This window comes from Rhinichthys klamathensis, unplaced genomic scaffold, assembly GCF_029890125.1.
Source record: "Rhinichthys klamathensis goyatoka isolate OS25496 unplaced genomic scaffold, OSU_Roscu_1.1 h1tg000098l_1, whole genome shotgun sequence".
In the NCBI taxonomy this organism is placed as follows: Eukaryota; Metazoa; Chordata; class Actinopteri; order Cypriniformes; family Leuciscidae; genus Rhinichthys; species Rhinichthys klamathensis.
Window position 1 is genome coordinate 3876809 of NW_026606637.1, and position 13294 is coordinate 3890102.

General features: G+C 35.4%; 1 protein-coding gene across 2 annotated transcripts; it reads right to left on the reverse strand.

Annotated features, from left to right (window-relative positions):
* Positions 1–752: 752 nt before the first annotated feature.
* mob3c (MOB kinase activator 3C) lies at positions 753–7979 on the reverse strand. 2 transcript variants are annotated; one of them, XM_056252712.1, is made up of 4 exons: positions 7654–7978; positions 3247–3775; positions 1905–2107; positions 753–890 (listed from the first exon to the last, which is right to left on the reverse strand). In XM_056252712.1, exons 2-4 carry the CDS (start codon positions 3662–3664, stop codon positions 861–863), a joined length of 651 nt encoding a protein of 216 aa, XP_056108687.1. In that variant the 5' UTR covers positions 3665–3775; positions 7654–7978; the 3' UTR covers positions 753–860. The 2 variants fall into 2 exon arrangements, with proteins under 2 accessions (XP_056108687.1, XP_056108688.1); XM_056252713.1 differs by lacking the exon at positions 753–890 and having other exon boundaries at positions 3251–3775; positions 7654–7979.
* Positions 7980–13294: the final 5315 nt, after the last annotated feature.

Below are 13294 nucleotides of genomic sequence, written 5' to 3' on the forward strand. Positions count from 1 at the left end.
GTGTTTTTCAAAACATCAGAGCGTTTGCTCTTGTATAAAGTATATTGCTTGCAAGCAATAGTGAATTGTCCTTTTCGGTTCTTTTTGATGAATCGGTCAAACCTTACTCGTAAAAGTGGACTTGGCTATTTTCATATTTCAACCAGTCTATAATTGTATGGATATTGTGATGAGGATGATATATGTGAGAATAAGCAGTATACTAAAGCTTAAGTATAAGGAATGTCTGAAAGTGATATTTCATTGTTTTGAGAAACTTTCGAGTAAACTAGTTTCCCAACTAGTTTAAAAAAGAAAAAGAAGAGAGTAATTTAAAATGTTTGTATTTTAAACTTGCATGCAAAAATACAAAAGCAAAAACAGCACATTTTCAGAACAAAATGTCCTGAAATAAGAACAATACTGGACATTTATTTTACTGCACATGCCCTGGTTAAATAAAAATACTAGCAAAGGCTTCCGCCCCTGCACACTGGCACATACTCGACAGAGCAATGTAACATCTCAAACTCAACAGAAGTCTAAGACATGCCATTTCAAGACAAGTTTCCCTCAGGGACAAATATTTTTAAAGTATCGTTGAAGTCACATTGCGAAATGCTCAAAACTGTATGCAGAATACTAAGCAATCAATGCATCATTTCATATCAATACTGCACAATCTGAGATATATAATTTAAACATTTACTGTCTCTAGAACATGTATTGAATTGCTGGACCCATAGTATTTCAGAAATATTGAAGCATTGTGAGTCTCAGATCTCGCCTGATCTTAGATCAGACCTCAAGTACATTATTATTTTGGCCTGAATGATTGAAGTTGTTTGTGCTTTTGGATGCACATCCATTCTCCACATCTTTCAATGGCAGATCCTCTCTGTCATTTCTTTCTGTAAAGACAGAAAAACACACAATTATCAGGACAAACATATACCACATTTGCAATGTGCTGTCAGCATGCAGTTGTTCATAAAACTCACAAGTTAGCTAAAGATGAGTGCATTTTGCTTTAAAAAACTAATTGTCACCAGTGTTGGGATTTTTTTTTTCTTTTTTAAGTAATACGTAAATATTGTGTTACTCCCTAAAAAAAAAGTAACTAATTGTGTTAATTACTTTTCATGGAAAGTAATGTGTTATGTTACTTTTGTGTTACTTTTCTTACCTGGGCTGGGCTTGTTTATTTCTTCATAACAAAAACAAAAGTTCTTTTTTTTTTTTGCAAATGTAAAAAACCATAAGTGAAATGAATAAGCCTCAGGGTGAAGGAAATGCAAAATCACAACTGTACAGTAGAGGTCGCAGCTCAAACTTTTCAGCTGTGCTGCCATTCTGGATCACAGAATGATGCAAGAGAAGAAGAAGAAGAAAAAAAGGAACACAAACGTGATGTTTAATTTTTTACCTAGTACGGTTTAATTGGATCATTAAAGGTCAGCAGCAAAGACATTGGTTAATAAAGTGAGACTAAATACTAATTAGTGTAATTTAACAGAATTATTGTAGGTTTGCATAATTTTCTGAGTTTGCATTTCACTGTTTTTATTCATTTTGAGGAATACTGGATGTGTTTTTGTCCAAGTGAGATGAGTAAATGCCTGCTCACATTTAGTCTAGAACTACAATAACCATCATGTTTACACATCTGCACTTGTAGTAACTTGTGTTTCTTATTTGAACAAGTAACTGCATTTGAGAAAGTAACTGCATTACTCGTTACTTGAAAAAAAGTGATCTGATTACATAACTCGTGTAACTTGTATGCGTTACCCCCAACACTGATTGCCACTACCATCATTTATTATTTTGTGTATAATAATATTAATTATTACTACATTGAGAGTCAGTTCATAACAATCATGCCCCTCTGCTCTATTACAGTAATGAAAGCGCAGCTCTCTCACCAGTGGCTCCAGCTCCGAGTGGTCGATAAGGCTGAACTCAGAGATGAAGAAATAGTAGTGTTTGTAGCAGGTGTTGATGTGAGCCTCAGCCCCCATGCTACAGATCATGTCAAAGTGATGGATGTACACATGTACAAACACCCGAAACAACCGACTCAGAATCTTTTTGCACACCTGCTGAAAGTTCTTTGGAAAAGGGACTCCTAAAAACAGAAGAAAACCAGTGTCACCCTTATCACATCGCATTGTATCATAAACACATCTCAAGATGGTAGACTTGTGCTGTATGATTTTCTTCCATGAGAAAATTCAAATGGTATTTAAGGAGAAAAAGCCTACTGAGTATTTCTCAAGGGTTTTAGCAAATAGTTCAGCCTGTGGAATTATGAATTGTTGGCAGTTCTTGTAGCTTCTGTAACTCTATCCAGATTATTATTATTTTTTTCCAGACAGAGGTATGTGTCTAGTGTTCCCTGGCCCCACAAATCACACAGGAATTCCTGAGAAACTTAACTGGATAATTTCTCAACCCAGTTATTCATTAATATTTCTGCTAAATATTTTTGTCCTATTTCTTTTCATTTGCATACTAATTTATGCTAAGGTTTTCAAAGAACAATAAAAAGGTCACAAATGCAGGAGTCTGAAAAGATAGGAAAACCTCGTAAAACACAGTTTAAAACACAAAGAAATGTACTCTTTGTATTCATGTTGGTTTAATATTTTGAAACGTTTTATGACTCTAAAAATGTGTTGTGACCATAAGAAGTAATAACATATTTTCCTTATACTGTGAATACATGTGATAAATATATTTTAGGGTATTTTTATAATAAAAAAACATAAAAATATCATTATGTTTGATCATTAAAAAGGTTTTTAAACATTTTAAGGGACATTTTATTCTGATACAGTCAACAGGTGTCTGCTTTATGATATAATTTCCCGTTTTATGTTTTTTTTCTGAAAATGTTTGCATGTTGGTTGCACTATGACTCAAAGGTTTTTCAAATATATTAATTGGCAGTGAAGCGGTTTTGTTAAAAACATTCTTTCTAATAAATAATAATAATAACTACATAAGCTTTTCTTTTTCTCAATAAGGTTTTCTTTTCAAGAATTTCAAGTTTAAATGGCATGTTTCCTCATTATGATATCAGGACAGTTATGCACCCTGATATTTTTTTGTACTTTATGCCCCCCTAAGAAATATATCAAATTATTAATTTAGCAATTAACAAAAAAAAAAAAAAAAAAATTAGCATCACGTCATTGACAGACTGCACTAGTAGCCCTATCACAGCAATGAAGATGTCAGGAAAACACATTTGACATCACAGACCTACTCGTGTAGGAAAGATGTCCTCATTATTGATGAGTGACTCGATCCAGTTCATCAGGAGGTTCATGTAAATAAGAGCAGGCAGTTTGGTGGGTCTCTTGTATTGATCCCCATCCTGCCACCTGTATTCATAACGTGGCCCTCCAGACATGATGGGACAGCTCTTCTCAGTGCAGAACTCGCTCACAGTCCCGTAGATGAGGTTGATTCGATTAAAGAAATCCACCACGTGCACAGCTATCCAGTCATTAATGTTCTCCCCATCCGGCAGCTGCACCACTTTCCTCAGGTCAAGGCCTGATTTCAGAGACGCTTGGGCTCTTTTGTACAGCTCAAAACGCTGGGTCCCAGGTTCAAAACGCTTTCGAGGCCGGAATGTTTTGTCTTTGCTGAAAACCTGACCCAGGCACAGAGCCATTGCTGAACTGAGCAGGGTGATGGAGGAGTCGGATCCAGTCAGGATCCGGACAGTTGTGAATGTTGACTCTTATGATTCCCTGGGCCCTCGTCCCATCCGATAAGGAAGTTTCTAGAAAGAAGAAGAAAGTAAAGCAATGCCTCTCTTATATATTTACAGCTCTGGAAAAAATGAAGAGGCCACTGCAAAATTGGCAGTTTCTCTGGATTTATTATGTATACGCATAATTATCTGTTTGAGTAAAATTAACATTTTTGATTTATTCTACAAACTACTGACAACATTTGTCATTTAGAGCATTTATTTGCACAAAATGCAGAAACTGGTCAAAATTACAAAAAAAGATGCCATGTTTTCAGACCGTGAATCATGCAAAGAAAACAAGTTTATATTCATTTTTAAACAACACAATACTAATGTTTTTATTTAGGAAGAGTTCAGAAATCAAAATTTGGTGATTTCCAATCACAGCTTTCACGCGTCTTGGCATGCTCCCTATCAGTCGGTCACATTGTTGTAGGTCGAATTTATGCCACTCCTGGCGAATATATTATATTTCTATTATTATATCATATATTTCTGTAATATATTTTTAGATATTAATATATATATAAAGTGTAAAAGATATACCAAGTTCTGGCATGAAACTCTAGATGGCGCAGGCTGATAGGTCCTTAACTCATTTGGTAACGAATCTAGCGATTGCATCGTCATCTACATTAGCGCAGCTGATTGGTTGCTCTTGCATCAGCGGCCAATGAGCTGCATTCAAACAAATACCTTTAGTGTTGCTGTTAGCAGTCTGCAGCGCGCTTTCAGAAACCCTCCACCTTCCCCAGCTCCACCTGTATAGATCTGCTAATGATGTTTTATTAACAAAGTTCGGGAGAAGCACGTTCAGATAATTAACACGGGTGGAGAGCACTCAGCAATCATGATTAAAACGTATATAGACTCAGCAGTCTCACCTCATTTCTCTGACGGTTTAGCAGCGTCCCTCCACCACCCCTTCTCCACTCTTCTAGTCCTAAACCCCTTTACATACGGGGGGGAGTACTCTGGGTTCGGGCCGAATTCCGAGCTCGGAGCCCTCCCCCCGGACAGCACGCCAAATACGCATTATACTTTATTCCCTTTAATTGTATGTAAGTGTGAACTCGTGAATGGGTAATTCATGCTACAGTATATTATACAGCAGCAGCGTGTTGTATTGGCATTAGTAAGTCTCGGTATGCTCTGCAGCAGCAGCATAGCAGATCTATTCCGCCAAGACCAAATACATTAACATTGTTATGACCAAATACATCACCATGCCAATCTCTCCGAGAGTTGTCATGACAGAACAGCATTTATTTGAAATAGACATCTTTTATAACATTATAAAAGCCTTTACTGTCACTTTTGATCAATTTATTGAATCCTTGCTGAACAAAAGTATTAATTTCTTTAATAAGAACCCGATGTGACGTGGGTGTCACAAACACTAATGATCATTGGAAAAGGTTTTTTTAAACGATTATACCTCACTTTCAACCCAGGAAGTCCCTAAGGGACATATAAGGAACATCCAGGTTCAGTCATGTGACAATGTGTGCATTTTTGTTGCCATGGTAACATTTCCAAAATGGTGGTCTGTCTTGTGTGCACATGTTGCAGTGTCAGCACTTTTTAAAGATGCTTATTTTTGTTACTAAAGGTATGTTTCAACCCATGCAACAATTCTAATGTTTTAATAACATATCCTAGATTACACTTGACTTGATTTTAAAACGTTTCTTGTACAAATTGATATAAAACAAGTTTTGCAAATGTTGTTGTGACATATGTGTCACATCGGGCTTTTAACAGTAAAACAGTAGGTGGAATTTTGATGTGACGTATGTGTCACATTAAGAAAAATGCTAATGAACTGCTCAAATAATTTAGCTGATTCAATTATTTTAGTATTATATATATTCTGCTGCTCAATTCAAAGCATATTTTAAACAAAAAAATGTCAAATTAATAACATTGTTAAAGGGTAACTAAGCCCCTGATCAGAGCCTGACTCCACCCACTGGCAATATTTGAAAAATGCTGTAAAAGTGGGCAGAGCCCAGCGGACGGAGGGGCGTGCACCTGAGACGCATCTCTCTGTAGGCATGGGTGTGGTTAGCTGGTGCCTGCTTACCTCACAGGGCACCACAAATTGAAAATTCAACTGCAGTAGCCACCGTTCAACCTGAAGAGGACAGCACTCAGATGTTTTTACACCATATATTGTAGAATTAAAACACTTTATACCCAAATGTCTAAAAAATGACTTGAATCAATGAACAGCAATAATAAAGCCCCAGTCTTACAGATCATTAACTAAAGAAAGTTGGTTTAGGGTTTACCCTTTTATGAAATGTATTTTGAAAATATGTTGCATACCTGTAACTAAAACAGCTATGCAACATATGGTACAAAACACCATATTTATTGTTATTCAGTTTGCACATTTTCGCGTTGTGAAAAAATAATCAAAAAATGTATTTCTGGTTAAACCGTATACCTGAAAAGGTAGAATTTTGCAATGTTATTGCACTACATGCATGTTCAACATGTTGACCTCCGGTGTGAGGTAGTTATTTATTTTTATTCATTTTGCACATTTTCGAGTTGTGAAAAAATAATCTAAAAATGTATTTATGATTAAACCGTATAACTGAGAAGGTTAACTTTTGAAGTTACAAAACAGTTGTTGTAAAATGTAATGGTCACAGTTGTGTGGTTTTGAAATATGTGGCAAAGCAAATAAAATGCAAAAACTATTACTTCTGAAAAAAAATTTTTTTATTTATCTTCACAGAAAAGTAATAATTTAGAAAATGTTGTGGAAAAGAAAATAAACAGAAAAAAAATGTTATTTAGCAAGAAAACTGACCAAATTATTTTTTTTCCAAATGCATCATAAAAGCCCAATGTGACATATATGTCACATTAAAAATGCACCATAAACGCCCAATGTGACATATATGTCACATTACAGATCTTTGACAAGGAGTGGTTGTTTTTAAAAAACAACGGCAGAAACATGTTTTAAGTGGTCCAATTAGTCTGTTTTATATGCCCCATAATTTTCCTATAAGGGGAAATTGGTCCGGGTTCTTATGGGTTAAAAAAACGTACTGACCCCAAACTTTAGAATGGTAGACTAATGCATATAAACTCCATATAGACCACTACAAGCAAACAATTCATTTAATTCTCTCTATGCATTAAGTTTCCATTTGCGTTGTTTTATCCACATCACCATTTTCATAACTTCCTGTGTTTGTTCGAACTGGCTGAAATGAGATGCGTTTTGGAGGGACTCTTCAGCCGTACAATCAAACCCTGCCTCTCTGTTTTCATTTAACGTCCTGGCTTCTTTGTCTATTTTGTGATAAGTCTTGTTTTTCTTTCCCTCTCTCTTTCTCTCTCCTCCCATAAATGTATTCACAGAAAGCCTGGTTACTAGATAAACTGTTAAAGTTTCTCTTACACCTCTCATAGCCCATGTTGAGATATATTTTGCAGGAACATTTTTCTCATAAGTGTGCTTCTGGCATTTGTTTCTGTAACTGATAATGCATATCACAGTATTTTCACACAATTAAAAGGCACTTATGGCACCTACTTGAAATACTCTCTTCTATATATTTTTCAATTCTATAAAGCAGACATATCCCCGTTTCTAACCAACGTGTTAAATATCCTTTCACTTTCTCAAGTAAAGAAAAGACTTTATAATAGACACAAAAGTACTCAGTTGTAGAGGTTGGACTGAACTCAAATCATTCAATATGGAACCAAAGGACAGAGGACTTATTTGTCCACCCCTCCAACAATCACGCCAAACACTGACGTGTCTGATCACGCTTTCTCTGAGCCCCCACGGCACATGAGCTCTGACATTACTACATTAACACAGATCATGAAAGCATCTTATTAATGAAAAGAAGTAGAGATTTGAAGGTCCCTACCTAAAGAATTTGGCTTTAGTCCCGCTGTAGACACTTGGAATGTTGTGGGAAACTTGAAAAGAATTCCTCTGGCTCCTGTTCTTTCCAAGAGGGAACAGTTAAAATCCAAATTGTCTTGTGAGGATTCTTTCCCTTTCCCACTCATCAGCCGGTCTTATCCCTCCAAAACCCAGTTAAGAATACAGTATAGAGTAAAAACAACAAGCTGAAAAGTTACTTGGCTTCCCTTCCTGTGTATGATGTCATATCCTGATTTTGTCTGGTAGGCCCTGTTGTCTGTTTTTGTGTGCCAGTGTGTGTGTGTGTGCATGTCATGTGTGCTGCTCAGGGGCAGTGTGAAGTTAAAAGGAGAGATTTCATTGGTGGTGGGAGGAGCATCAGTCTGTGAAGTCCAGTCCCACATCAAGCCACATCCTTTGCCCTGCCCAGCACCACACCCCCCAAACCCCATTGTGCTTGAAGCTTCACACAAGAGGACTGTAACTTCACCCTTTCTCAGACCATCTCATCTAAATAGAACATTTGGATCACATTTTTTCACTAACTTAATATATTTTATATATATATATATATATATAAAAAAACTCAATGTAAGTTTAATATTACATTTGTTCATAATAGTTTTTTTTAATTTGTCTAAAAGTTTAGAATTCCAAATTTAAGACGCCAAGTTTGTTGCAGATAATTAGGTTTTATCTTTAAATTGTAGTTAATGTAATCTATTAGGTTGTAGGTAATGTAATCTGACTACTACTTTTGACCTAACTTTGACCTTTGACCTTTTTTAAAAATATATATTTTTCAAAAAAAAAAAAACTTTTATAAAAGAAAATTAAAAAAGATAAAAACAACAATTAGGGAGAAACAATGAATTCTCAATAATTGATTGCCATTTTGTGAATACTGAGTAATCCTGTCATCAATAAAAAGTAACTGTCTGATTATGATATATTTTAAAACATAATATGATCTAATTACAAGAATTTAATGTTTGAAATCTGATTAGTAATCCAGATTACATATAATCAGTTACTATCAGAACTAATAAACACTCTGAGCACAATTGTGAAGTAATGTAATTACTATTAGTGACCACTAGATGGAAATAAATATTTTACAAATTATTAAGTGGCACAATCATTGACGTTGGGTTTAAATTCTTTTAAAGTATAAAGTAAAAAAACAACAACATAAGCATATATTAAGAAAGATTAGAACGGCTTTTTTAAAAACTTGGAGTAGGCTACCTTTATCTCTTGAGTAATGAAGATAATTGGTATATGATTGATGAAAAATTAATCGAAATTTACATTAAAAAAAGTTTGTGTTTTTGTTTAGGCCAATATGAGAGTAGATGTTTAATTGTTTTGTAAAAAAATAAATAAAGTACAATGTTTTCACATTTACTGAGGCATAGAATTTGTCTCATGCTTATGAGCAAATTATATTTCTACAATTTTCTGAATTTCTTCAACAGTATTGTTTGTATTTGAAATATTTATGTTACAGATCAAAAACTAGATCTTCAAGAAATCTGTGCCAGTGATTTTTTGCAACGTTTGCTACTGTATATTGCATGTTTGTGACGTAGGCGACAGTTCTTTATGTTCTTTCTTTTCAAGACACCCTAAACCAGCTGTGCCATAGTTGGACAATTTATGACCTGAAACCAGATGTTTCAACTAAAACTTCTTTCATCAAATGTTCATCAAACTGGGCTGAGCTTTGGTTGCTGCAGGGCATCGTTGTCATGTAATACCTGCCCCCAAAGCTATAGGTTAATTTTTAGTTTTTAAAACATACAAATTATGCAGTTTGTCTCACACATTGTGGGGTTTATTTTGCAATATTACTTAAATATAAACAAGTACTGACCTGTATTATCTTGCATTCCTGCTGAACTATTTCATCTATTGCCCCGGCATCATTTCAAGTGTCTTATCTGTGCTGTTCATCTTACTTACATATCAATTACCCTTAGCTTAGGTGTATGCAATTCTGGATGTTTTCACTTATGTAACATGAATGACAATAATAAGGTTTAGTAAAAAGACAGATGTTTTACCAATCATGAAGAAAGTCTACTTTGTGGTATAGCCTACCTTAGATTTAATCAGGCAATACAGAGCAAAGCAGTGAATGAAAATGCTATTCTATATATATATATATATACATATATTAATATCATATCTTCTATATTCTATTCATATCTATATATGACAATGTATATATATATATATATATATATATATATATGTATGTATATAGGATATAAATATATATATAGATAGATAGATAGATAGATAGATAGATAGATAGATAGATAGATAGATAGATAGATAGATAGATAGATAGATAGATAGATAGATAGATAGATAGATAGATAATTTATAATTTCACTCACCTAGCACTTGAAGAAAAAAATCCATTCTTTTGTCCCTTTAAATGTCCGTGTTAAAATAGAACGTTTTTCCGTTTAGTGAAGCTCATTGCTGTAGCCTATATGGCCAATTAGGCAGTGTCTTACTTCATTTTTAATTTGTAGTTTTACTTCATTTTTCATTTGTAGTTTCTGCCCAAATTCAAATATTCAAATTCAATATCTCTTACTTATTGACTCTCCATCAGCGCTAGAAGTTCAAACTAATATCACGTAATTTACGTCTCTCTACAATGATTGGTTGAAATAGAAATACCAAGGGAGGCAAGCCTCCTCTGTCATGTGTTTTTCTCAACGTTCTAACCGCAGAAAGTGGAATACTCGATGGTGATTGGATAATGTTTATCACCAACGGAGCAGAGCCGTTGAGGCACAACTCCCCGGCTCTGGATTTGCATCCCCTCCCTCTCCTGCTCCCCAGACTCGCTTTAGTTTATGAACGACTGTAATTACATCGGCAGATTCGAGGGGAAGAGCAGCGGTGGTTCCGAGTCCGACTTCAGTAATATTCTGAGATTAAATTAAATATATAACTGGGAGTTTTATTAAAATTAAACCGTCTTTCTCTCATTGCCTCCCCTGACGAGCCGCCACTGATGGATAGATAGATAGATAGATAGATAGATAGATAGATAGATAGATAGATAGATAGATATTCAATGTAATTTATATTTATATTGTAGACTTACTTAGCCTATATGAAGAGAGTGAGAGTGAAATGATAAAAGGTGTGCACTTGTGCAGATTCCCAAAAATTCCAGTCCAGGTAACGTTAGACATGTCAGTAGGTCTTGAGACACAGCCTGTGCCCTCTCTCTCTCTCTCTCTCTCTCTCTCTCTCTCTCTCTCTCTCTCTCTCTCTCTCTCTCTCTCTCTCTCTCTCTTTCTCTCTCAGAGGGCTGGGTTGAGCCTACAAAACACCTGAGGGAGAAACACGAAAGTACAGTTGGTTTTCGGGAAAAGGGCAGGACGATAGAACCATCATTCCCACCTGAAGAGGACTGGAGCCCTGCTTCATCATTTCACAGGTTGGTCGGTCTCGAGATATGTTCTTCGAGAAGGAAGGGAAAATTAGTAAAAACTTTAATTCGTGCAATGACTTTAAAAATGTACTTTTCGGTTCCCACGTGGTTTGACGCAGAACAATGACATTTTGAAGAAGTAACGTTACAGCAACTTCTGTTTACTCCGCCTCTGAAAGGCTGCCATTGGCTTCGCGTTGTTTCCTGTCTTTTGTTCAAGGTGTGTCGCAAGAAGTCGAGATCCGAAGAGCCAAAAGCGTTTCAACGATCTGCTGTCAGAGCCCGAGCACTAAACCCGTTAGCAGCTACAGGTGAGTCTTTCCATAGTTCAATTCTACTAAACCACATTTTGTTTTGCCAGCATAACTTCGAACGGTGACAAATTATGCAATGGTATTATTATACCATCAGTGCAAATATATAAGTAATATTATTATTAAAGTAACATATTATTAAAACAATAAAGTAACAGTGTAGAGCACTGAGAAAGGAGCCGTTCAATTTTAACAAAACAAATAAATTGCAGAAGTAATATCAAGAAAGATAAATGATGAAGACTTCATGTACTAAAGGGGTTTAGTGATGGATACAGACTCAAGTTTATTCACCATTCTTCATGTTAGCTGACTGACTTAAACATTATCAAATATGTAGTGTTTCAGTTTACTTTTATCCCCCCAAAATTTCAAAGGTGTTTGTGTATATTGTGCATTCTGTCAAAGTGTAGTCTCGATTTTGCTGTGATCGCAGAGTGGACTCAATCTGACTTCCTGTGGTGGCCTTGCTTTCCTGTCCTGTGTCTGCTTGTTTCAGGGATTGTGTTTTTTGAGTCTGTATGTTGTCAAGCTGCCTGTCAGTTTTTATCCGAAGCGACGTACAATACATTGAAAGTATACATTATAATGTGTTTCCTGGAAATCAATCCGGCCTTACTAGACCCATATGGTTGACCTACATAAACGAACACATATGTTTCGTATGAGAGTGATATTAGTGAAACACAGACACTAAATCACTCTTCTTTCAGTTCTCCTAAAGTTGCTTGCGTCAAAACGATAGACTGTTTATAAGTTCAATTTTAAACGGATAGTTCACCCCCAAAATAATCATTTACTCCGGCTCATGTCATTCCAAACCTAAATGATGACCAAATTAAAATTTCTAGGTGAACTATCCATTGAAGCGCCACTTGTGTGTATTGTAATAGGTGATTTATTCTACATCCGTTGAGGTGGCATACTTTTCCTCTCGTTTACTTTTCTGTAGACATTGGTGATCTCCCTTTCAGAAATGTTTAACCTTGGACAAAGGCAAGTGAAGGTGACCTGTCCCTCATGGTAATGCTATGTAATGTTAAAATTAAGAAGCTTGTTTACTGACTTGTTTACAGTGTAAACTTAGGTGTTAACTATTCGGATAAGTGCTGTGCCTTGTAACACAATGTATGTTTAGTTTACCTGAAGTTTAGTTTACCATTGAATGAACTGTTAGACCCCGTATACTGCTGTATTCTCCTTCGAACTGTTGTTGATAATATTTTAATCGAACCTAAGAGAAGAGCTTCATCTTAGCTGTTAGTGTGTTGAAAGATTGTTTCACTTGCTAAGTGTTATGCAAGTTTCCTCTTAGAGTTCTGTTAGTTTCCGCCAAAGAGATGAATGACACATTGCCAAGTATGTTCAGTAAACACCCATTAACCTTTTGCATTCTCTTTGTGGGCCGGTAGGCGTTTTGTTATTATAAAAGGAAAGATCACTTAGGAACACTTATATTAGTCAAGTTTCACTTGATGGTTTACTGTTGTATGCTTGCATTGTTGGTTATATTTCATGTTCAATGACATCTAATGAACTTTGATAAGACTCACTAGAGTATTTTGGAACATTGTGTCTAAGGAATGCAATTAGTTCATAAGATTAATCTTTAAAGTTGGCATGAAATGAATGTTTGTTCACCCTGTCGGTTTTCTAAATGCATATTATAAATCTTATTGTTAACGATTCAGCAATGCATGCGTTTCATTAATTTAATGGTTAATAGAATTGTCATACCTGGACCTTCCAATGAAACAACATACACGTATGCGTATGCAGGACTTCTTCAATCATTTAGTCACATTTTTTGATAATCCATTACACTCGGATGTACGTCACATTACAGAAGATAATTTCTGACGCTT

Coding starts and splice junctions, on each gene's coding strand:
- mob3c (XM_056252712.1), bottom strand. CDS start 3,664: ATGGCTCTGTGCCTGGGTCAGGTTTTCAGCAAAGACAAAACATTCCGG. Junction 2,108..3,246: donor CATCTTTCCTACACGAGTAG/GTCTGTGATGTC, acceptor TTCTGTTTTTAG/GAGTCCCTTTTCCAAAGAAC. Junction 891..1,904: donor ACTCGGAGCTGGAGCCACTG/GTGAGAGAGCTG, acceptor CTGTCTTTACAG/AAAGAAATGACAGAGAGGAT.